We start from the raw sequence: 23,009 nt of genomic DNA on the forward strand, positions 1-23,009 counted from the left end.
AGAGACCAGGGACCAGAGACTAGAGACCAGGAACCAGAGACCAGGGACTAGAGACCAGGGACTAGAGACCAGGAACCAGAGACTAGAGACCAGGAACCAGAGACCAGGGACTAGAGACCAGGAACCAGGGACTAGAGACCAGGAACCAGAGACCAGGGACTAGAGACCAGGAACCAGAGACCAGGGACTAGAGACCAGGAACCAGACCAGGGACTAGAGACCAGAGATCAGGAACCGAAGACCAGACCAGGAACCACAGACCAGAGACCACAGACCAGGGACTAGAGACCAGGAACCAGAGACCAGGGACTAGAGACCAGGAACCAGTAACCAGAGACCAGGACCAGAAACCAGGGACCAGGAACCACAGACCAGGGACCAGGAACCACAGACCAGGACCAGGAACCACAGACCAGAGACCAGGAACCAGGGACCAGGAACCACAGACCAGAAACCAGGGACCAGGAACCACAGACCAGAGACCAGGGACCAGAAACCAGGAACCACAGACCAGGGACTAGGGACTAGAGACCAGAGACCAGGAACCAGGGACCAGGAACCACAGACCAGAGACCAGGAACCACAGACCAGAGACCAGGAACCACAGACCAGGAACCACAGACCAGGAACCAGATACCAGAAACCAGGGACCAGGAACCACAGACCAGAGACCAGGAACCACAGACCAGGAACCAGAGACCAGGGACCAGGAACAACAGACCACGGACTAGAGACCAGGAACCACAGACCAGGAACCACAGAGCAGGAACCAGGAACCACAGACCAGAGACCAGGAACCACAGACCAGGGACCAGGAACCACAGACCACGGACTAGAGACAAGAGACCAGGGACTAGAGACCAGGGACCAGGAACCACAGACCAGGGACCAGAGACCAGGGACCAGAAACCAGGGACCAGGAACCACAGACCAGAGACCAGGGACCAGGAACCACAGACCAGGAACCAGAAACCAGGGACCAGGAACCACAGACCAGGGACCAGGAACCACAGACCAGAGACCAGGAACCAGAAACCAGGGACCAGAAACCAGGAACCACAGACCAGGGACTAGAGACCAGAGACCAGGAACCAGAAACCAGGGACCAGGAACCACAGACCAGAGACCAGGAACCACAGACCAGGAACCACAGACCAGAGACCAGGAACCACAGACCAGGGACCAGGAACCACAGACCAGGGACTAGGGACAAGAGACCACAGACCAGGAACCAGAAACCAGGGACCAGGAACCACAGACCAGAGACCAGGAACCACAGACCAGAGACCAGGAACCACAGACCAGGGACCAGGAACCACAGACCAGGGACTAGGCAAGAGACCACAGACCAGGAACCAGATACCAGAAACCAGGGACCACAGACCAGAGACCAGGAACCAGAGACCAGGGACCAGGAACCACAGACCACGGGACTAGAGACAAGAGACCAGGACTAGAGACCAGGCACCACAGACCGGGGACGAGGAACCACAGACCAGGGACTAGAGACCAGAGACCAGGAACCACAGACCAGGAACCAGAGACCAGGGACTAGAGACCAGGAACCAGAGACCAGAGACCAGAGACCAGGGACCACAGACCAGAGACCAGGAACCACAGAACAGGGACTAGAGACCAGGGACCAAAGACCAGGAACCAGAGACCAGGAACCAAAGACCAGAGACCAGGGACCAGAGACCAGGAACCACAGACCAGAGACCAGAGACTAGAGACCAGGAACCAGGGACTAGAGACCAGGAACCGAAGACCAGGGACCAGAGACCAGGAACCACAGACCAGAGACCACAGACCAGGGACTAGGACCAGAGACTAGAGACCAGGAACCACAGACCAGGGACTAGAGACAGGGAACCAGAGACCAGGGACTAGAGACCAGGGACTAGAGCCCAGGAACCAGAGACCAGGGACTAGAGACCAGGAACCAGAGACCAGGGACTAGAGACCAGGAACCGAAGACCAGGGACCAGAGACCAGGAACCACAGACCAGAGACCACAGACCAGGGACTAGAGACCAGGAACCAGAGACCAGGACCAGAGACTAGAGACCAGGAACCAGAGACCAGGAACCACAGACCATGGACTAGAGACCAGGAACCAGAGACCAGGGACTAGAGACCAGGAACCAGTAACCAGATACAGGGACCAGAACCAGGGACCAGGAACCAGGGACCAGAAACCAGGGACCACAGACCAGGAACCACAGACCAGAGACCAGGAACCAGGGACCAGGAACCACAGACCAGAGACCAGAGACCAGAGACCAGGGACCAGGAACAACAGACCACGGACTAGAGACCAGAGACCAGGAACCACAGACCAGGAACCACAGAGCAGGAACCAGGAACCACAGACCAGAGACCAGGAACCACAGACCAGGGACCAGGAACCACAGACCAGGGACTAGAGACCAGAGACCAGGAACCACAGACCAGGAACCAGAGACCAGGGACTAGAGACCAGGAACAGAGACCAGGAACCAGAGACCAGGGACCAGAGACCAGGAACCAGAGACCAGGGACTAGAGACCAGGAACCAGAGACCAGGAACCAAGACCAGGGACCAGAGACCAGGGACCAAAGACCAGGAACCAGAGACCAGGAACCAAAGACCAGGGACCAGAGACCAGGGACTAGAGACCAGGAACCAGAGACCAGGGACCAGAGACCAGGAACCAGAGACCAGGAACCAAAGACCAGGGACCAGAGACCAGGGACTAGAGACCAGGAACCAGAGACCAGGGACCAAAGACCAGGAACCAGAGACCAGGAACCAAAGACCAGGGACCAGAGACCAGGGACTAGAGACCAGGAACCAGAGACCAGGAACCAGAGACCAGGGACCAGAGACCAGGGACCACAGACCAGAGACCAGGGACCAGAAACCAGGAACCACAGACCAGGGACTAGGGACTAGAGACCAGAGACCAGGAACCAGGGACCAGGAACCACAGACCAGAGACCAGGAACCACAGACCAGAGACCAGGAACCACTGACCAGGGACTAGGGACAAGAGACCACAGACCAGGAACCAGATACCAGAAACCAGGGACCAGGAACCACAGACCAGAGACCAGGAACCACAGACCAGGAACCAGAGACCAGGGACCAGGAACAACAGACCACGGACTAGAGACCAGGAACCACAGACCAGGAACCACAGAGCAGGAACCAGGAACCACAGACCAGAGACCAGGAACCACAGACCAGGGACCAGGAACCACAGACCACGGACTAGAGACAAGAGACCAGGGACTAGAGACCAGGACCAGGAACCACAGACCAGGACCAGAGACCAGGGACCAGGAACCAGGAACCACAGACCAGGACCAGGAACCACAGACCAGAGACCAGGGACCAGGAACCACAGACCAGGAACCAGAAACCAGGGACCAGGAACCACAGACCAGGGACCAGGAACCACAGACCAGAGACCAGGAACCAGAAACCAGGGACCAGAAACCAGGAACCACAGACCAGGGACTAGAGACCAGAGACCAGGAACCAGAAACCAGGGACCAGGAACCACAGACCAGAGACCAGGAACCACAGACCAGGAACCACAGACCAGAGACCAGGAACCACAGACCAGGGACCAGGAACCACAGACCAGGGACTAGGGACAAGAGACCACAGACCAGGAACCAGAAACCAGGGACCAGGAACCACAGACCAGAGACCAGGAACCACAGACCAGAGACCAGGAACCACAGACCAGGGACCAGGAACCACAGACCAGGGACTAGGGACAAGAGACCACAGACCAGGAACCAGATACAGAAACCAGGGACCACAGACCAGAGACCAGGAACCAGACCAGAGACCAGGGACCAGGAACCACAGACCACGGACTAGAGACAAGAGACCAGGACTAGAGACCAGGCACCACAGACCGGGGACGAGGAACCACAGACCACGGACTAGAGACAAGAGACCAGGACTAGAGACCAGGCACCACAGACCGGGGACGAGGAACCACAGACCAGGACTAGAGACCAGAGACCAGGAACCACAGACCAGGAAGACCAGGGACTAGAGACCAGGAACCACAGACCAGAAACCAGAGACCAGAGACCAGGGACCACAGACCAGAGACCAGGAACCACAGAACAGGGACTAGAGACCAGGGACCAAAGACCAGGAACCAGAGACCAGGAACCAAAGACCAGAGACCAGGGACCAGAGACCAGGAACCACAGACCAGAGACCAGAGACTAGAGACCAGGAACCAGGGACTAGAGACCAGGAACCGAAGACCAGGGACCAGAGACCAGGAACCACAGACCAGAGACCACAGACCAGGGACTAGAGACCAGACTAGAGACCAGGAACCACAGACCAGGGACTAGAGACAGGGAACCAGAGACCAGGGACTAGAGACCAGGGACTAGAGCCCAGGAACCAGAGACCAGGGACTAGAGACCAGGAACCAGAGACCAGGGACTAGAGACCAGGAACCGAAGACCAGGGACCAGAGACCAGGAACCACAGACCAGAGACCACAGACCAGGGACTAGAGACCAGGAACCAGAGACCAGGGACCAGAGACTAGAGACCAGGAACCAGAGACCAGGAACCACAGACCAGGGACTAGAGACCAGGAACCAGAGACCAGGGACTAGAGACCAGGAACCAGTAACCAGAGACCAGGGACCAGAAACCAGGGACCAGGAACCAGGGACCAGAAACCAGGGACCACAGACCAGGAACCACAGACCAGAGACCAGGAACCAGGGACCAGGAACCACAGACCAGGAACCAGAGACCAGGGACCAGGAACAACAGACCACGGACTAGAGACCAGAGACCAGGAACCACAGACCAGGAACCACAGAGCAGGAACCAGGAACCACAGACCAGAGACCAGGAACCACAGACCAGGGACCAGGAACCACAGACCAGGGACTAGAGACCAGAGACCAGGAACCAGAGACCAGGGACCAGGAACCAGGAACCAGGGACCAGAGACCAGGGACTAGAGACCAGAGACCAGGAACCAGAGACCAGGAACCAGGGACCAGAGACCAGGGACTAGAGACCAGGGACCAGAGACCAGGGACCAGAGACCAGGAACCACAGACCAGGGACTAGAGACCAGAGACCAGGAACCAGGGACCAGGAACCAGAGACCAGGAACCAGAGACCAGGGACCAGAGACCAGGGACTAGAGACCAGGAACCAGAGACCAGGGACTAGAGACCAGGACCAGAGACCAGGGACTAGAGACCAGGAACCAGAGACCAGGGACTAGAGACCAGGAACCAGAGACCAGGACTAGAGACCAGGAACCAGAGACCAGGGACTAGAGACCAGGAACCAGAGACCAGGGACTAGAGACAGGGACCAGAGACCAGGAACCAGAGACCAGGGACTAGAGACCAGGAACCAAAGACCAGGGACTAGAGACCAGGAAACCAGAGACCAGGAACCAGAGACCAGGGAACTCCTGCAGCTTTCACACTAAAACTTGCTGCACTAAATGCATAAAGCGGTGCACGCGCAGATGGCTGGTCACCTTTCCTCTATAAATCCTAATTTGTGGGAGGCAGCAGCTGCTTCTCCGCCTGTCGCCTCCAGAAATACATTTTAAGGTAAATTAGTAGAAATACCTGCAAGTCTCCCGCCAGGTGAAGCAGAAACCATGGCAACATGCTTGTTCCAAGGAGTATTAGTATTTATAATAGTTGTAATTATATATGTAATTTTAAAATGCTTTGAGGAAACATTATGGACCTCTGTGTGTGAACAAAGTCGCAGACTTTAAAACTTTTGCAGCACAAATGAAGACTGCATTTCATTTTCTATTGAGTTCATAATGCCTTATTTCAGTCTTTCATTTGCAGCTGGACGCTTTTTAAATCAGGATAGAAACTTCAAAAGTAACATGAAAAATCAAGTTCTTCAGGGATTCTGGACCCACAAGCTTCTCTTTTTGATTGGAGACATTACGGTGAAGCTGAAGCTTCATGTTTTTATCATTAAGGTGAACATTTATGGCTGCTGTTTACCTTCATCCCAAACCTGACGCCTAAAATAAAGATATTAACCTGGCTGACTGATGCATAGAATAACTTTTTCTCTCACAAAAATACCTTTTAAAGACAAACGATCCAAATGAAAAATAATCAAGAAAGATCCTGTTTAGAGCAGCAGAGGTTCAGCCGGGAGGTGAAGAAGGTCAGAGAGTCACTGAGTGGGAATGTGGACCATTATTCTCAACAGGAGAAAGATTCATGTCCATAAGGCGACTGGACTGAAGGACGACTGCAGCTGGGACCGGTACCGGTACCGGTACTGATACCTGCTTTAAGTTCTGCTCAGAGCCCCAGGATGATCAGTCTGGATTCATCTAAACACCAATAAACCAGCAGATCATACCATCTCTGATCAATGGCTCCATTGATCAGAGATCCTCATGAAGCAGGTCATAGAGGCAATACCTGAGATTATTGATCACCTTCAAGAATCAAACCTGCTGATTATCTTCATCAGCAGGTTTGAAATGATCAATAGATGCATTTCAAAGCGTTTCGTCTTTCTGAGGCAAAAACTGAGAAAAAGTTCTATTTACATTGGAGTGAGGTTTTTTATTTTTATTTTCTTTATTTTGTCTGTGTGTGTGTGTGTGTGTGTGTGTGGGTGTGGGTGTGTGTGTGTGTGTGAGTGTGTGTGGGTGTGTGGTGTGTGTGGGTGTGTGTGTGTGAGTGTGTTGGCTTTTTCTCTGAGGATGAATGCGGTTCAGTTTCATTGTTTCCTTTAAACAATATTAAAATCATGCAGTTTGTTGCTTCTTGCTCAAATAACCAAATGTTGTCAGATTTCAGTGGATTCAGGTGAGTTTTGATCTTTTGGACTTTGATCTTGTCCACAGGTAAAGATTTCTTGGCTGCTTCACATTTTCACACAGAAAAGGTTTGTGTAAATTTACACAAACTTTGAGACAAAGTTCATATTTATAAATACCGATTTGTGTGTAAAATATGGTACCGCACATTTTTTGTGCACACACACAATTTATACATGAAGCCACTGGTCCTCCAAGATCTCCAGGTCCTCCAGGATCACCAGGTCCTCCAGGATCTCCAGGTCCTCCAGGTCCTCCAGGGCCAGATCTCTTACTTCTGGTTGAGCCAGCTGAAGGAGAAGACGTGTTTGGGTCCGTCTTTGTCCTCCGACTCGTTCTGGTGATCGGACTAAAGAGGAAGGGGTTAAACTGGTTAGCATGGAGACGAACAGGTGACCAGTTTCACTTGAAAACCTCAATAAAATCATTGTTCATACCTGAGGGGCGGAGCTAGTTGTGGGGCGATGCGTAGGGGGCGGGGCCTGCGGGACTGACGATGAGGGGGCGGGGCTCTTTGGTTGGGAAAGAGCCAGCTGCTCATTGGCTGCTGCGGGTGTGACATGCAGCTGTCCTCTGGCTTCCACCTCGTCTTCGCTCTCATCATCATCAACTAGAAGGACACAGAACATCAGACACGAAGCATGCTGCACTGTGATTGGTCAGTCACCCAGATGTTTACGTTTGATGAAGTCAACGTCCGCCAGCGCCCTCCTCTGGAGGTCAAAGTTTACGGTGAAGTGATCCATATTTTCATAACCAGGCTGGACATTGTCCAGGTGGACGTGTCTGTGAACTGCAGCAGCCTGAGGGGACAACGAAGCACCGGATAAACTAACAGGAAACAAGCAGGAAACTAGCAGGAAACAAGCAGGAAACTAACAGGAAACAAGCAGGAAACTAACAGGAAACAAAGCAGGAAACTAACAGGAAAAGAGCAGGAAACAAGCAGGAAACTAGCAGGAAACAAGCAGGAAACTAGCAGGAAACTAGCAGGAAACAAGCAGGAAACTAGCAGGAAACTAACAGGAAACAAGCAGGAAACTAACAGGAAACTAGCAGGAAACTAACAGGAAACTAGCAGGAAACTAGCATGAAACAAGCAGGAAACTAGCAGGAAACAAGCAGGAAACAAGCAGGAAACTAACAGGAAACAAGCAGGAAACTAGCAGGAAACAAGCAGGAAACTAGCAGGAAACAAGCAGGAAACTAACAGAAAACCAGCAGGAAACAAGCAGGAAAACTAACAGGAAACAAGCAGGAAACTAGCAGGAAACAAGCAGGAAACTAACAGGAAACCAGCAGGAAACAAGCAGGAAACTAACAGGAAACCAGCAGGAAACTAGCAGGAAACAAGCAGGAAACTAACAGGAAACTAGCAGGAAACTAGCAGGAAACTAACAGGAAACCAGCAGGAAACTAGCAGGAAACAAGCAGGAAACTAGCAGGAAACAAGCAGGAAACTAGCAGGAAACAAGCAGGAAACAAGCAGGAAACTAGCAGGAAACAAGCAGGAAACTAACAGGAAACAAGCAGGAAACAAGCAGGAAACAAGCAGGAAACTAGCAGGAAACTAGCAGGAAACTAGCAGGAAACTAACAGGAAACCAGCAGGAAACAAGCAGGAAACCAGCAGGAAACTAGCAGGAAACTAGCAGGAAACCAGCAGGAAACAAGCAGGAAACTCGTGGGAGAGATCGGGACAGCAACAGGAAACAGAAACTCACTTCTGCAGCAGAGGGTTGGCCGACTGTGTGGGAAGACCAGACAGAAATGTCAGAATATCAGAGCTGACTCTGCTTTCATTCTCCTATCAATGCTGCATTCAGGGTCACCTGGAGGAAAACCGCCATCTCAGGCTCGTCCATGGTCTGGATAGCAGTCTCCAGCAGCTTGGCAGTCTCTTCCAGGTGCTCGCTGTACTTCCTGTTCAGACTGCGGATGTAGTCCAGTTTCTCCTCCTGCTCGCAGTTGATGCTGACCGTCATCTCGCCTTTCTTCTCCTCCAGCAGCAAAACAGGCGGTCGAATGTCTCGCAGACCCTGGACTTCTGCCGCCGGCCGTTCTCCTGCAGAGACACATCCTCCAGGTGAGACGGCGCCGGCCGAGGACTGCCACACCTGGAGGACATCCACTCACGTCCACAGCTCTGCAGGTCTCATCCAGCTGGCTGACGATGGCTTGGATCCGCTCGTTGTTCCCGACCAACAAGGAGATGCAATCCGTGAGTTCAGCCTGCAGAAAGGTGACAACACACACCTGAACACACCTGAACACACCTGAATACACCTCAACACACCTTAACACACCTCAACACACCTCAACACACCTTAACACACCTCAACACACCTCAACACACCTCAACACACCTCAACACACCTCAACACACCTCAACACACCTCAACACACCTCAACACACCTCAACACACCTTAACACACCTCAACACACCTCAACACACCTCAACACACCTCAACACACCTCAACACACCTCAACACACCTTAACACACCTCAACACACCTCAACACACCTCAACACACCTCAACACACCTCAACACACCTCAACACACCTTAACACACCTTAACACACCTCAACACACCTCAACACACCTTAACACACCTCAACACACCTCAACACACCTCAACACACCTTAACACACCTCAACACACCTCAACACACCTCAACACACCTCAACACACGTCAACACACGTCAACACACCTCAACACACCTTAAACACCTCAACACACCTCAACACACCTCAACACACCTCAACACACCTCAACACACCTTAAACACCTCAACACACCTCAACACACCTCAACACACCTCAACACACCTCAACACTTAACACACCTCAACACACCTCAACACACCTCAACACACCTTAACACACCTCAATACACCTCAACACACCTCAACACACCTTAACACACCTCAACACACCTCAACACACCTCAACACACCTTAACACACCTCAACACACCTCAACACACCTCAACACACCTTAACACACCTCACACACCTCAACACACCTCAACACACCTTAACACCTTAACACACCTTAACACCACACCTCACCATGCGGTACCTTCTGGCTTGCGAATACTTGGCTCAGCGGCGCCACCTCGCAGTCTCTGTGTTGTCCGAACACTTTGCAGAGTGAACAGGTGGGGGCGCTGCAGGTGATGCAGTAAATGTTGATCTTCTCGTCCGGATGCTCTTCACACATCGGCTCCTGCTTCTTCTCAGGTTCTGGCTTACTGATGAACACAAACAGAACCAGAGAGACAAATGCATCAGAACCAGGAATGTGGGTTGGTTCCAGTCTAGAACCGGAACCAGACGGTCCTCCCAGCTCTCCAGCGGTTTCAGTAATATGTCATGGCCAATGATGAGGTCCAACAGAACCAGAACCAGCACTGTACAGTCTGTATTTATCTGGATGTCATTGAACTCTTTGACGAGGCCAACCTCAGTGCTAACCATGGGAACCAGGCTGGGTCTGTCCCCCTCGCTACCTGGTGCTGCCCTGCTTGTACATGTCGATGATGTTCTCCACCAGCAGGTTCCTCTGCAGCCCGTAGACGCCGTGCCGGTCCAGAACCACCTCGTGTCTACAGGAGGGGCAGCGGAACCGTCCGCCTGACGTCATCGTGGCGCCGGTCCTGCTGGACAGGTAGGGATTGGATGCCTGGAGAGGACAGCAGACCAATGAGACGCCAAAATGATGTCCAGTGTTGTCCTCTCTGGACTTTGGCTGCTTCCAGTAGGTACCAAACTGGTACCAGTCTTTGTTCTGTGTGGCTAAGGCTTCTAGCATGCAGCTAGAAACCCAATGGGTTTTGGTTCTGGACATGAAAAGGCATTCAGAGTCCAGAGGAGGACACGAAGGAGTGACGGAAGTCCTACCTGAAACACGTCGTTGGCGCATTTCCTGCACAGGTTGTGTTGACAAGGCAGGATGACCACCGGCTTGGAGAACATCTCCAGACAGATGGGACACACCAGCTGCTTCTCCAGGCCGTCCATGATGGGGACGAGTCACAGAGAGAGGACGAGTCCCAGAGAGAGGACGAGTCACAGGGACGAGTCACAGAGAGAGGACGAGTCACAGAGACGGGTCACAGAGAGAGGACGAGTCCCAGAGAGAGGACGGTCATGCAGATGGTGAAACCGTCGGCAGACTCGAAGAGCTCAGTGCTCTCTGAGTCTCAGGCTGTTTTTAGACTCAGGGACGTCAGCCGTTGCCGTGCCGACATAGCCTTATATGTCAAAGGTCAATAGGGGATAGATGAGGAGGTTAAAGGAACAGGAACAGTACGCAGGAGTTTATCCAGCTGCAGCGCCCCTGGTGGTCAGACTGAAGCAGGAGGAACCAGAACCATTTTATTTAATGTGAGGTGACTGACAGTTGTGGTCCACTGACTGGACCACCGACTGACTGGACCACCGACTGACTGGACCACCGACTGACTGGACCACCGACTGGAAAGTAGAAGGAAAATGATTCATAATTCAAAATATTTTTACAAATAAAAAACTGAAAAGTGTGGGTGCAAAAGTATTCAGCCCCCTTTTCTGAGCCCACCAAGTTATCTGCCCCCCAAGCTGGCAACCGAATATTTGCATAAAATGCTTTGATTTCTAAAATGTTCATACTGTTAAATTCCAATGAAATGTGTTAATATTTGTAGTTGCAATATGACCAAATATGGAAAAGTTGAAGGGGTGTGAATACTTTTGAAATGTAAATGATGTGACCAGCTGGCGGCGCTGCAGCAGCACAATCACGAAGTTGGTGTCAGCAGCATAGCATAAAGCAGTCAGGGTCATTAAAACCACAGAAGAAGAAGGCCGACTCAATGGCGTTACGGTTGAGTTTCATACTCTGATCAGTGAAGAAGAATAAAAACTCTGTGGGATCAGATGAAACAAAGCGCAGCAGACAGGAGTCGCTGACGAGGGCGGCCATGTTGCACTTTATGAGCAGAGTAGAAACTTATTCATTTATATGAAGCACCAGAAAAGATCGTCTCTCTTTCAGTGCAAATCTGTCTGGAAAGTAAAACTGCAGCAGCGGAGAATGAACGGGAACTTCCACAAAATTAAACTAAACTAATTCTGTGAGATGATAATGACATAGAAGAGGGCAAAGGTCAAACTGTGAGCCACAGACCAGGCAGACACCAAGTCACACTTTAGTCCTTTATTAGCATACAAACGAAAGGGGAGCTTCCAGCGAGTTCATGTGACCACCGCTGTTTCCACATCAACAACAACAAAGAATTTAAGCTCCTCCTCCTGGTTGACTCGTCATCAAACAGCCAATCAGAGCAGGAGTTTGACTAGATTCAGGAAGTCACCAACGGAGGCGGGTTCTGTTCAGACCCAGATGCAGCTGCTTTAGGGGTTAAAAGGTCGGGTCGGCGGGGTGGAGGTTACAGCTGTTCAGTCTTTGTATTGTCTCAAATCTCTTAAAGCTGCAGTTTGTAACTTTTATGAATCAAATATTTTTTTTACACATTTGTTGAAACTGTCTATGTGGTGACAGTTTGAGTGCTAACTGCAAACAACCAATCAGAGCCTGGAGGCGGGACTTGACGCTATCAATCACTCTTAATTGTGCCTGCTTCTGCTCCTTGTTCTCTGTTATGCTACTGCTAACACAGCTTGTCATGAATGCTAGGCTAGTTTGCATAGCAACTGAAGGACAGCAGATAAATAGTTTAGCTGTAGCAATGAGTTGTTTCTCCACCATTAGCACATTTAGCAGCAGGTACATGAGGTGATTTATAGCACTAGGCCCCGCCTCCAGGCTCTGATTGGTTGTTTTTGGTGCATATGCTAAGACAGCAGTAGCAGCTGATGGAGTTGATGGATCTGTTCTCAGATGATCATAGCAAAAGAAACAAGATGGAGACTGAAGTGATTTGATCAAAGATCCCAACTGGAGCTAAAAATGTCTCTGATGTTCCAGTGATTCGATCGTCTCAAATGTTTTAATCTTCATCAGGTTTTATGTCTTGTGTTTGGAACGCCAGAGACGTTTTGGTGTCTTTGGTGAAGAATATTTGAGTGTTCCAGTCGACGGGCCATGGGGTCAGGGGTCAGCGGGGTTTGAGGTGAGCGGGGTCAGGGGTCAGCCGGGTTTGGGGTCAGCTTGCCCTCTCAGGTGTAGGTGTCTCCGTATCTGCGGTGGCCGTCGCCGATCAGCTGCGTCTTCTCGCTGGCGCCGCTGGGTTGCTGGACGGTCGGCGTCTCTGCACCTGGAAGCAACCAGAGCAGAAGACATGAAGATGAAGCCCAGAGGACCGGAGCAGCTGCCGTCCGTCCCTCAGCCTCCCGTCTCATCCGGCGGCCCAGTCTCATTGCCTCCATTCCTGAACTTGAACTAGGACGTTCTACGATCCTGTTGCCATGTATTTACTTCCAGGCTCAGTTGGATGTTGAATGCTGTAAACTGGTGCTATGAAGCAGCCGTCCTTACTGTGCAGCATTACCAGGGCAACATGCAGGAGCACAGACGGACATAAAACCGATCAACATTATTTTACTGTTGGAGACAGAAAGAAAAGCAGCAACGTTTCGTTTTCCATCCAGTTATTCCAGACTCATGAAAACATGATGACAAACACAACAGCAATGAGAATCGGTTCCCTCAGCAGCCAGGCTGACGTCATCACTGAACCGCAGAAGACGCGTCCTGACGTCTTACCGTTGTCGGGACTGTTGCGAATCTCCTCCTCCAGGTCGTCAGGCGAGACGTACTCTGGCTCCGCCCCCTCGCCCGCCGCGGTGGGCTTGAGTTTCCCACAGCAGCAGTTGCAGCAGCAGCAGAGGCAGCAGCCGCAGTAACATCCGGTCAGGACGCCGCAGAGCAGGAACAGACCCTGCAGCACAAACACATGTCACACCAGCCTCACCGCGGGGGTGTGGCCGCCCCTCGAAGCTCCGCCCCCACCTTGGCCCACCAGGTGGACAGCATGAAGTAGGTGTTGACGTTGTCCTCTCCAAACTGCTGCGCCACGTAGAGCCCCAGCGAGCCGTACGAGTCGTAGATGTTCCTCTTGCTCAGGTCGGCCAGCACCGAGTGCGCGTTGTTCAGCTCCTTGAACTTCTCCGCCGCCTCCGGGTTGTCCGGGTTCTTATCCGGGTGGAACCGCAGCGCCAGCTTCCTGACACCACCAACAGGAAGTCAGGAACGGCTCACTTCCTGTTTTCAAATCGGAGGCCTACTGGACGAGCACCGAGCCCAGACTGCTGCCAGAGGGGGCGGGGCTTACCTGTAGGACTTCTTGATGTCGTCATGGCTGCAGCCTTTCTCCAGGCCGAGGATCTGGTACAGAGACTCTCCGGAAGTGGACAAACTGCGCTGCTTCCCGTCTGACATCCTGGTTCATCACCTGGAGGGAAGTGACGTCACACCTTGATGTAAATCGCTGTGACATCACTGTGGCTCCGCCCAGCTGAGACCAGCAGGTGATGTCACACCTTTTCCCATTTCCAGTCAGAGCCACCAGACCACGCCCACATCGTATCTGCCGCTACTGAGCATGCTCAGTGAGGCTCCCTCCAGTCTGAGCTCACTCACATAACTGAATTATTTAGCAGAATCCATAACTTTTGACAAGCTGAGCCTCAGAGTTCATAAATTGTGGGCGGGGCCAGAGGGGACCAATCAGTAAGCAGCTGGTCGGAAACAGACGCGATCATTTAACTGATTCATAATTAATTTAACATTCTGAGTGGAGAAACTAAATCTGAAGTTTATCTGACAGAACAAATAAAATCATAAAAATAAAAAAACAAAGATTTTTATCTAGACATTATTCTGCAGATCCAGCAGGGGTCGCCACAGAGCAGCTCAGCAACACCAGCAGCCAATCACATCAGTCTGATCCATGAGCGAAACAATCTGATTGGATAAAAGATCCAGGTAAAGATCCAGGTTCTGGTTCTGGTCCTGATTTCCCATTGGCTTCAGCCCCGCCCCTTGGCTGGCTGGATCGTTTCTATTGGCTCCTTTCAGATTTCAGACTTCCTGCTCAGAGAACGGAGGGAACCATCTGGAGGGAACCATCTGGAGGGAACCATCTGGAGGGAACCGGACTCTGAGCGACCCGTGGGTCACAAGAGAACTTTCTGCTCCAGGCAGCAAACCCAGCTGGCCTGATTTCCGCTCCGATGGTTCCTGCAGGTCCGATCTAACGGGACAGGGCCGGTCAGCAGAACCGGAGCAGAAACCTCTGGATCCAGAACGACAGAAGTTAGAACCGGACCTGAAGGTCCAGAAGAAGAAGCCAGCATCAGATCCCCATGGGCGATCCAGAACCAGAACCTGTTGGGTCACTGGTTGGGAATACCAGCAGAACCAAGATGGAGCTGATCAGGTGAGTCTGAGAACCCAGCAGAACCAGAACCAGAAGCTGCCAGGTGTCTCCAGGTGTCTCCAGGTTACCTGCGGCGTTGCGGCGCTGCTCCTCTGGCGGCGGCGGCGGCGTTCTGCTCAGGTGTTCCAGGATCTCTGTCGGAACGCATCAAACATTCAGAGCGGCTCGGGTGTCGGCCCGGCGCCGCGCTGCTCGGGTTTCTTGAAGAGGGCGTTACCACGGCAACCAGGTGAGACAGGCCAGACATTGGCAGGAACATCCTGACAGCTGATTGGCCAGAGGAGCCAGAGCCAATCAGATCGCTCCACCACAGCCTGCAGCCAGGGGGCGGGGTCTGAGCCCAGGAGCTGGCAGCTGATTGGATCAGAAGACCTGAGTCACAAACAGAGACGGGAGCTGACCCGATTGGACCCGGTTCTGAACCCATTCAGTGCTTTCATAAAGTATATGGACCTGGACCCGGACCGGACCCGGGTTCTGACCCGAACCGGTCCAAACTGGACCCAGGTTCTGACCCAAACCGGACCAACCTGGACCCAGGTTCTGACCCGAACCGGACTCGGGTTCTGACCCGAACCGGTCCAAACTGGACCCAGGTTCTGACCCAAACCGGACCAACCTGGACCCAGGTTCTGACCCGAACCGGTCCAAACTGGACCCAGGTTCTGACCCAAACCGGACCAACCTGGACCCAGGTTCTGACCCGAACCGGACTCGGGTTCTGACCCGAACCGGTCCAAACTGGAGGATAAGAGGCAGAAATAAAGACAGATCTGTTTATTGAGGAGTTTTTACTGAGAGCAGCAGGTTCTGGTTCTGGTTCTGATTGTTACAGAGAAATATTTCGGTGAAATCACATCATGTTGAAAAGCAGCTGTTCAGAGGTGCAACTGGTCCGGTTCTGGTCCGATCGGGTCAGATGGGCATCTGAAGGTCCGAGTACTCGTCCTGCCCCTCCTTCTCCTCTAGGTGGGGCTCTGCATCGTCAGCATCCAGCTGCAGGTCAGAGGTCAGAGGTCAGAGGTCCAGTCTGTGTTAAGGATGACAGTGATGTTTGTGTGACCTCACGGTGACCTCACGGTGACCTCACGGTGACCTCACTGACTCACACTCAGCAGCTCTCTGGCGCTGAAGAGGCGCGGCAGCAGCAGCATCCTCAGAGGGATGGTCAGCAGCAGCATGAAGGGGAACGCCAGCGCCGCCGCCGTCGCCATGACAACCCACAGCAGCGACAGGCACGTCAGCTGGACCAGCGTGAACAGGTGCATCCGCAGCGTCCTCACCTGGGACGGGACCGGGGACCCCGGGTCAGCAGGGAGCGGGATCAGGTCGGCGGAGACCGGAACCGGGCCTTACCTTCCGGACGTAGTTCTGGTCCGGATGGTACTTGGGAGGCATCAGCAGCAGGATGAGACGCTCCGTCAGCTGGATCCCGTTCAGTGACATCACACCCATGTAGAGGAATATCCCAAACAGAACCGCCAGGGGGATCTGGCGCAGAACCTCTCCGATAACGATGGACAGACCTGACAGAGCAGACCCGTTCAGAACCCAGCAGCCCGGAGGCGACCCTGGTGCTGGTACCGAGACGCCGCCTTACCCACTAGAACCGCCACCAAGAAGCCCGTCACCCTCTGCTCCTTCACCTCCTGGATGCGCGGCTTGTCTCCGGGCTCCACGGCCTTGCTCATGACGGTCAGGGCGTTGGTATGGGTGACGGAGCGGACCGTGGCGGCGGAGAGCCACGGCAGACCGAACAGGGCCGAGACTCCGCCCACCACCACAATGATTAACAGGTCCAGGTGAAACCCGGTTCCTTTCACCAGCATCCTCTCCTTCTTACTGACAATCAGCCTGCAAGACAGAGAGGAGGTCAGTGAGCTCCCCTCCCACCAGGACCCAATCTGGACCAGTGGGACCCCATCTGGACCAGTGGGACCCAATCTGGACCAGAGGGACCCAATCTGGACCAGTGGGACCCCATCTGGTCCAGTGGGACCCAATCTGGACCAGTGGGACCCAATCTGGACCAGTGGGACCCCTTCTGGACCAGTGGGACCCCATCTGGACCAGAGGGACCCAATCTGGACCAGTGGGACCCAATCTGGACCAGAGGGACCCAATCTGGACCAGTGGGACCCCTTCTGGACCAGTGGGACCCCATCTGGACCAGAGGGACCCAATCTGGACCAGTGGGACCCAATCTGGACCAGCGGGACCCAATCTGGACCAGTGGGACCCCATCTGGTCCAGTGGGACCCAATCTGGACCAGTGGGACCCAATCTGGACCAGTGGGACCCAATCTGGACCAGTGGGACCCAATCTGGACCAAAACCACACGCCAAGAGTCCACTTCTGCTGAATATTAAGGATCCATTCCCATCAGCCCCGTTCACTTCGCTTCAATCCGACTCCAGTCCATTTGCTTTTAAAATCCGGTCCGGTTAGTGAGGTGTGAACCCTAACTGACCTCTGACCTCTGGTCCTCCAAACCTCGGTCTGGGTTCAGTTGAATTGAAGAGGACTAGAGACCGTTTCAAAAGCAGGAAGTGAACTACAGCGCAGGGCATTCTGGGTAAATATAACTAAAGCTAACATGCTAGCCTAGCAGGAGCAACGGCTCCCTGACGAGCAGTAAGTTCTTTACGCTGTGATCTGTGACTCCATGAAGATGAGGATGAAGACCAGGATGGCCGGCAGGATGCTGGCTCCCATCATCCAAACTGGAAACTGACCATCAGAACCCATGGGAGAAATCAGCCAGCCACGCTTCTCCGGACTGGACACTGAGAATCCGCTGGGAACGTTGAGTTTCTGGAGACGGACGGCAGCAGAGCGGTTCACCGTGGGGTCAGCAGGATGTGGGATTCAAACAAGCTGCACCCTCACCTGGGTGTAGGTGTCTTCCACACTGTAGTCCACCAGAACCATGATGAGGATGGCGATGGGGACCCCAAAGTCTCCAATGATTCGACGGATCTGAAACACAAGGAACGTGGTTTTAGACCTCCCGGGTCAGTTCTGGTTCTACTGGTCCAAACCGGTCTAAGCTTTAAAAAACTGGACTCCTTCAGATGGTCTCAGTAAACGTCCAAGTCTTTGACAGTGGACCAGTTGCTGAGAATCCTGGGAGACTCTGAACCATCTGTGTCTGGTTGAGGACTTTAACCTTTGACCTCTGAACCCTGATAATCAGATTGTGAGGCTGCAGCAGGTTCTTTGGGTCTGGGCCGGGGGCGTACCGGACCCGTCCCTCTGCTCTGGTCGGTACTGACCCGTCCCGGGAAGAAGGAACTGTTCTTGAACTTCCGCAGGTAGAAGGCGATGAAGTAGGTTCCCGCCATGAGGACCAGAGAGAGCAGCGCCGTGTTGGGCTCCGCGGCGGTTCCCCCGGGACGCCCGGCCGTCACCGACACGTTGCCCAGAGGCGGAGAGCCGCTGTTGTTTCCGTGGAAGCAGCTCTGGAGCGGGTACTCCTTAAAGATCTGAGAGAGAAGAGAGGAGGAGTGGAGCGCAGCCGCATCGCCGCTGGACGCTTCTGCAGGCGCCGGCACCGACCTTGACCAGCTTGGCGAAGGTCTCGTAGATGAAGATGAGGGAGATGAGAAAGGAGAAGATCTCCTGAGTGAATCGAGAAACGAACCGAACCAGGATGCTTCCCTCCAAGGCCACAGTGATGAAGACGATCAGGACCAGCCAGAACCCGATCCAGACCCGGCCCGTCAGGTACTCGATTTCATTGTCTTTGCAGAACTGCAGAGAAACGCAGAGCGGCCCGGTTTCACGGAGGGAACGATCCCTCACCTCGTACAAATAAACATCAAACTACTGGATTTGAATTGGTTCAGATTTTTAAAAAGTGGTTCCCTTTAATCTGTCCCAGTAACTAAACCCAGAATAAAAGCTGAGGCTGGATCTCAGTGCTGGGCAGACTTAGTTTTTAGCTTAGCTCTTTAACATTCGGCTAACTTTGAAAACATTTTGCACATTTAGCTTCCAATTAACCATTTTCTGCAGATAATTTACTTGCTGTGTTGTAAACTTTGGGTTGAATAAAGTTTGACGTCGGTTTGGTTAGATTTGGTTCTCAACTTTTAGGACTTCTTCAAGTAGTTAAACATTTATAGTCATGCTCTTATTTTGAAGGGGATGAGGGCTGCTTACAAAGCAGACATGTTTTGTCTCATTCTGCACCCATTATACGGTGCAATAGTTTATTCTGTACCCAGAATGCATTGCAGTAGTTTGAAAATAAACATGCTTTCTGACAAGCTGCTGCGTCTTCGGTGCATGGAGGAGCGTGACAGAAGATCCTTCCTGCTGCTATTTACAGTTTTACTGTCAGGTTTTGGAAACAGTTTGTTCTTTTAACAGACGTGTTGGACAGTTTCAGAGTATGCAGTCTTTATCTAATGTTGTATTTCTGTTTGCAGCTTTTTTGCCTGGATTCCCAGTTTGCACCAGTCAGCGTCACTTCCTGCCAGCTCACCGTGTAGAAAGCTTCCTCAAACACCAGCAGGGGGCCAGAGAAGCCGATCACCAGCAGAGGCTGAGCTCCCAGTATGCTGAACACGATGCCCTGCATCGCCGTGGCAACGATCAACTCGGACACGCCGATCAGACCCTCGGTCTTCTCGCCTGGATCACAGGACAGAGGTTAAAGGTCGTCCTGATGGTTCTCTTCCATCCCTGCCGAGGGTCTCACTCACCAAGCAGTCCGCCGAAGGTGATGGCCGGAGACAAGGCGGCGAAGTAGATGAAGATGACGGCCGCCATGCACTGTGGGTTCAGAGCGTCCTGGATGTCGCTGAGGTACTGAGGATACCGCCGGGTCACATCCTGGATCAGACCGCCAAAGAGACGACCCGAACGCCTCAGAGGAGCTTCGGCGGACTTGAAGGGAACCAGAGAGTCTGAGAGAGATCAGCGTGAAGTCAGTGGAGAGAAAATGCAGCGACCTGCAGCCACGGGGCCGCCATGGGACCACCATGGGGCCACCGTGGGGCCGCCGTGGGGCCGCCATGGGGCCACCATGGGACCACCATGAGGCCGCCATGGGACCACCATGGGGCCACCATGGGACCACCATGGGGCCACCGTGGGGCCACCGTGGGGCCACCATGGGACCACCATGGGACCACCGTGGGGCCGCCGTGGGGCCACCATGGGGCCGCCATGGGACCACCATGGGACCAACATGGGACCACCATGGGGCCACCGTGGGGCCGCCGTGGGGCCACCATGGGGCCACCATGAGGCCACCGTGGGGCCACCGTGGGGCCGCCGTGGGGTCACCATGAGGCCACCGTGGGGCCGCCGTGGGACCACCATGGGGCCACCATGGGGCCGCCGTGGGGCCGCCATGGGGCCGCCATGGGGACACCGTGGGGCCGCCGTGGGGCCACCATGGGGCCACCGTGGGGCCACCATGGGGCCGCCATGGGGCCTCCGTGGGGCCACCGTGGGGCCGCCGTGGGACCGCCATGGGGCCACCGTGGGGCCGCCGTGGGGCCACCATGGGGCCACTGTGAGGCCACCGTGGGGCCGCCGTGGGGCCACCGTGGGGCCGCCGTGGGGCCACCATGGGGCCACCATGGGACCACCATGGGGCCACCATGGGGCCACCGTGGGGCCGCCGTGGGGCCACCATGAGGCCACCGTGGGGCCGCCGTGGGGCCACCATGGGGCCACCATGGGGCCGCCATGGGACCACCATGGGGCCGCCATGGGACCACCGTGGGACCACCATGGGACCACCATGGGACCACCATGGGACCACCATGGGGCCACCATGAGGCCACCGTGGGGCCACCGTGGGGCCGCCGTGGGGCCACCGTGGGGCCGCCGTGGGGCCACCATGGGGCCACCATGAGGCCACCGTGGGGCCACCGTGGGGCCACCATGGGGCCACTGTGAGGCCACCATGGGGCCACCATGGGACCACCGTGGGGCCACCATGGGACCACCATGGGACCACCATGGGGCCACCGTGGGGCCGCCGTGGGGCCACCATGAGGCCACCGTGGGGCCGCCATGGGGCCGCCATGGGACCACCGTGGGACCACCATGGGGCCACCATGGGACCACCATGGGACCACCATGGGGCCACTGTGAGGCCACCGTGGGGCCGCCATGGGACCACCATGGGGCCACCATGAGGCCACCGTGGGGCCGCCGTGGGGCCACCATGGGGCCACCATGGGACCACCATGGGGCCGCCATGGGACCACCGTGGGACCACCATGGGACCACCATGGGACCACCGTGGGGCCACCGAGGGGCCGCCGTGGGGCCACCATGGGACCATCATAGGGCCGCCGTGGGACCACCACGGGGCCACCATGGGGCCGCCATGGGACCGCCATGGGGCCACCGTGGGGCCACCGTGGGACCGCCGTGGGGCCACCATGGGGCCGCCGTGGGGCCACCGTGGGGCCACCATGGGGCCGCCGTGGGGCCGCCATGGGACCACCATGGGACCACCATGGGGCCACCATGAGGCCACCGTGGGGCCCGGGCCTTCGGTGTGTGTGCATGGTTGGTCATTCTGTGTGTCTGTGTTGCTCTGTGATGGACTGGTGACCTGTACAGGTGACCCGGTGTCTTGCCCTTTGACCTCTGGAGATAGGCAGCAGCACCCATTACATCCCCACTAGAAATAAGCGTGTTGGATGATGGACAGTCTGGTTAGTATTTCCTGATTCCCTGTGCCTCTCTCTCCTCTGCTCATGCTAGCTGTTAGCTCCCCAGTCAGGCTTTTCTTCAGCATCATTTCTGAGCTTCTCTTTTTCAGTCACTGCTCTCCGGATCCTTTCGGTAACTTCCTTACTGAATGTTTCGTTCTTTGCTGCTGCCTGGCTTCCCATGTATTTTATCATTCAATCTTCATAAAGTCTTCGAAACCATTCGTTGGCTCTATTTCTGCTTTTGGGTCCAACATCAACCACCACCCATCATGACCACACTGATGTTTGAATGTTGATTGTAGATTATGCTCATTTCTGCTGCCTGTTCCTTTAGCCTTCATAAATTTGATGGTAAAACTTTCAGAAAAGCTTATTGTGATTTTGATATTTGGTTTTAGTTCACAGCAGAGCCTCTAAGGAGCAGCAAGTGAACCACCTTTGTCCTGCTGAAGGCTGCTTTGTTTCTCCTGCAGCTTGCCGCTGTGCTCTCTCTCTCCGCTCTGCAGCGTCTCTCCTTGGTAGCGAGGAGCCGAGAGCAGAAGCTCCTCCCTGCTGGCATCAGGCGGGGGCAGAAGCACGCTGCGCTCCAGGAAGCGGTCGAGGGCCGTCAGCAGATCCTGCTGGCTCTCTGCTCGGTACGCCGCCTCATGGAAGCCCTGGAAGAGAATGACCACATGTTGTGGCGCCACCTGGTGGGCGTTTCCAAGATCATGAGCAGGAACACACCTGGTCTGACATCAGCGTGGAGACGGAACGGCCGATCTGATGGTACTCCAGGCTGGCGGCAGCAGGGCCCAGCAGGAGGAAGAGGAACCGGACTGGGACAGAGACTTCCAGAACAGAGTCCAACAGAACCGCTTCCTGCAGTCGCACAAAGGCCAGGAAGGGCCGGTCCAGGAACCCCACGCTGCCTGCAGTCACAGCGCAGGGAGGAATGAACCTTCTGCAGATCTACTGGATCTACCAGGAACAGGATCTCCTCCTAACCCTGCCTCCTCCTAATGTCCTCACTTTCACACACACCAGTACTCTAAAAGGTTAAAGGTCATATGAACCCAGGTTCAAGTCCTGA

General features: G+C 54.3%; 3 protein-coding genes across 4 annotated transcripts in view; all 3 read right to left on the reverse strand.

The window, feature by feature from the left end:
- Positions 1-6,465: 6,465 nt before the first annotated feature.
- LOC129356709 (tripartite motif-containing protein 54-like) lies at positions 6,466-11,076 on the reverse strand. The gene is given in 11 exon segments (XM_055026270.1): positions 6,466-7,212; positions 7,301-7,473; positions 7,543-7,644; positions 7,647-7,666; positions 8,587-8,609; positions 8,695-8,873; positions 8,876-8,927; positions 8,999-9,094; positions 9,949-10,120; positions 10,379-10,551; positions 10,770-11,076. Coding segments are annotated over 11 exon segments (1,188 nt in total). The 5' UTR covers positions 10,890-11,076; the 3' UTR covers positions 6,466-7,134.
- Positions 11,077-12,601: 1,525 nt separating this feature from the next.
- LOC129356716 (dnaJ homolog subfamily C member 5-like) lies at positions 12,602-15,926 on the reverse strand. The gene is made up of 5 exons (XM_055026278.1): positions 15,319-15,926; positions 14,144-14,263; positions 13,822-14,035; positions 13,576-13,750; positions 12,602-13,126 (listed from the first exon to the last, which is right to left on the reverse strand). The coding sequence occupies exons 2-5, from the start codon at positions 14,248-14,250 to the stop codon at positions 13,029-13,031; spliced, it is 594 nt and encodes a 197-aa protein (XP_054882253.1). The 5' UTR covers positions 14,251-14,263; positions 15,319-15,926; the 3' UTR covers positions 12,602-13,028.
- An 86-nt stretch (positions 15,927-16,012) lies between these two features.
- The window catches only part of LOC129356706 (anion exchange protein 2-like), a 12,367-nt gene continuing 5,370 nt past the window's right edge, over positions 16,013-23,009 (reverse strand). For both annotated transcript variants that reach the window (XM_055026268.1, XM_055026267.1), the window contains 12 exons: positions 22,664-22,848; positions 22,374-22,593; positions 19,961-20,164; positions 19,741-19,889; positions 18,810-19,004; positions 18,527-18,736; positions 18,141-18,230; positions 17,899-18,065; positions 16,851-17,104; positions 16,607-16,776; positions 16,360-16,533; positions 16,013-16,246 (listed from right to left, as the gene is read on the reverse strand). In XM_055026268.1, the coding sequence (XP_054882243.1) occupies positions 16,166-16,246; positions 16,360-16,533; positions 16,607-16,776; positions 16,851-17,104; positions 17,899-18,065; positions 18,141-18,230; positions 18,527-18,736; positions 18,810-19,004; positions 19,741-19,889; positions 19,961-20,164; positions 22,374-22,593; positions 22,664-22,848 (2,099 nt within the window). In that variant the 3' untranslated portion in view covers positions 16,013-16,165. The remainder of the gene's footprint in view (positions 16,247-16,359; positions 16,534-16,606; positions 16,777-16,850; positions 17,105-17,898; positions 18,066-18,140; positions 18,231-18,526; positions 18,737-18,809; positions 19,005-19,740; positions 19,890-19,960; positions 20,165-22,373; positions 22,594-22,663; positions 22,849-23,009) is intronic.

The sequence above is a fragment of the Poeciliopsis prolifica genome, unplaced genomic scaffold, assembly GCF_027474105.1.
Source record: "Poeciliopsis prolifica strain line A6 unplaced genomic scaffold, Auburn_PproV2 SCAFFOLD188, whole genome shotgun sequence".
NCBI lineage: Eukaryota > Metazoa > Chordata > Actinopteri > Cyprinodontiformes > Poeciliidae > Poeciliopsis > Poeciliopsis prolifica.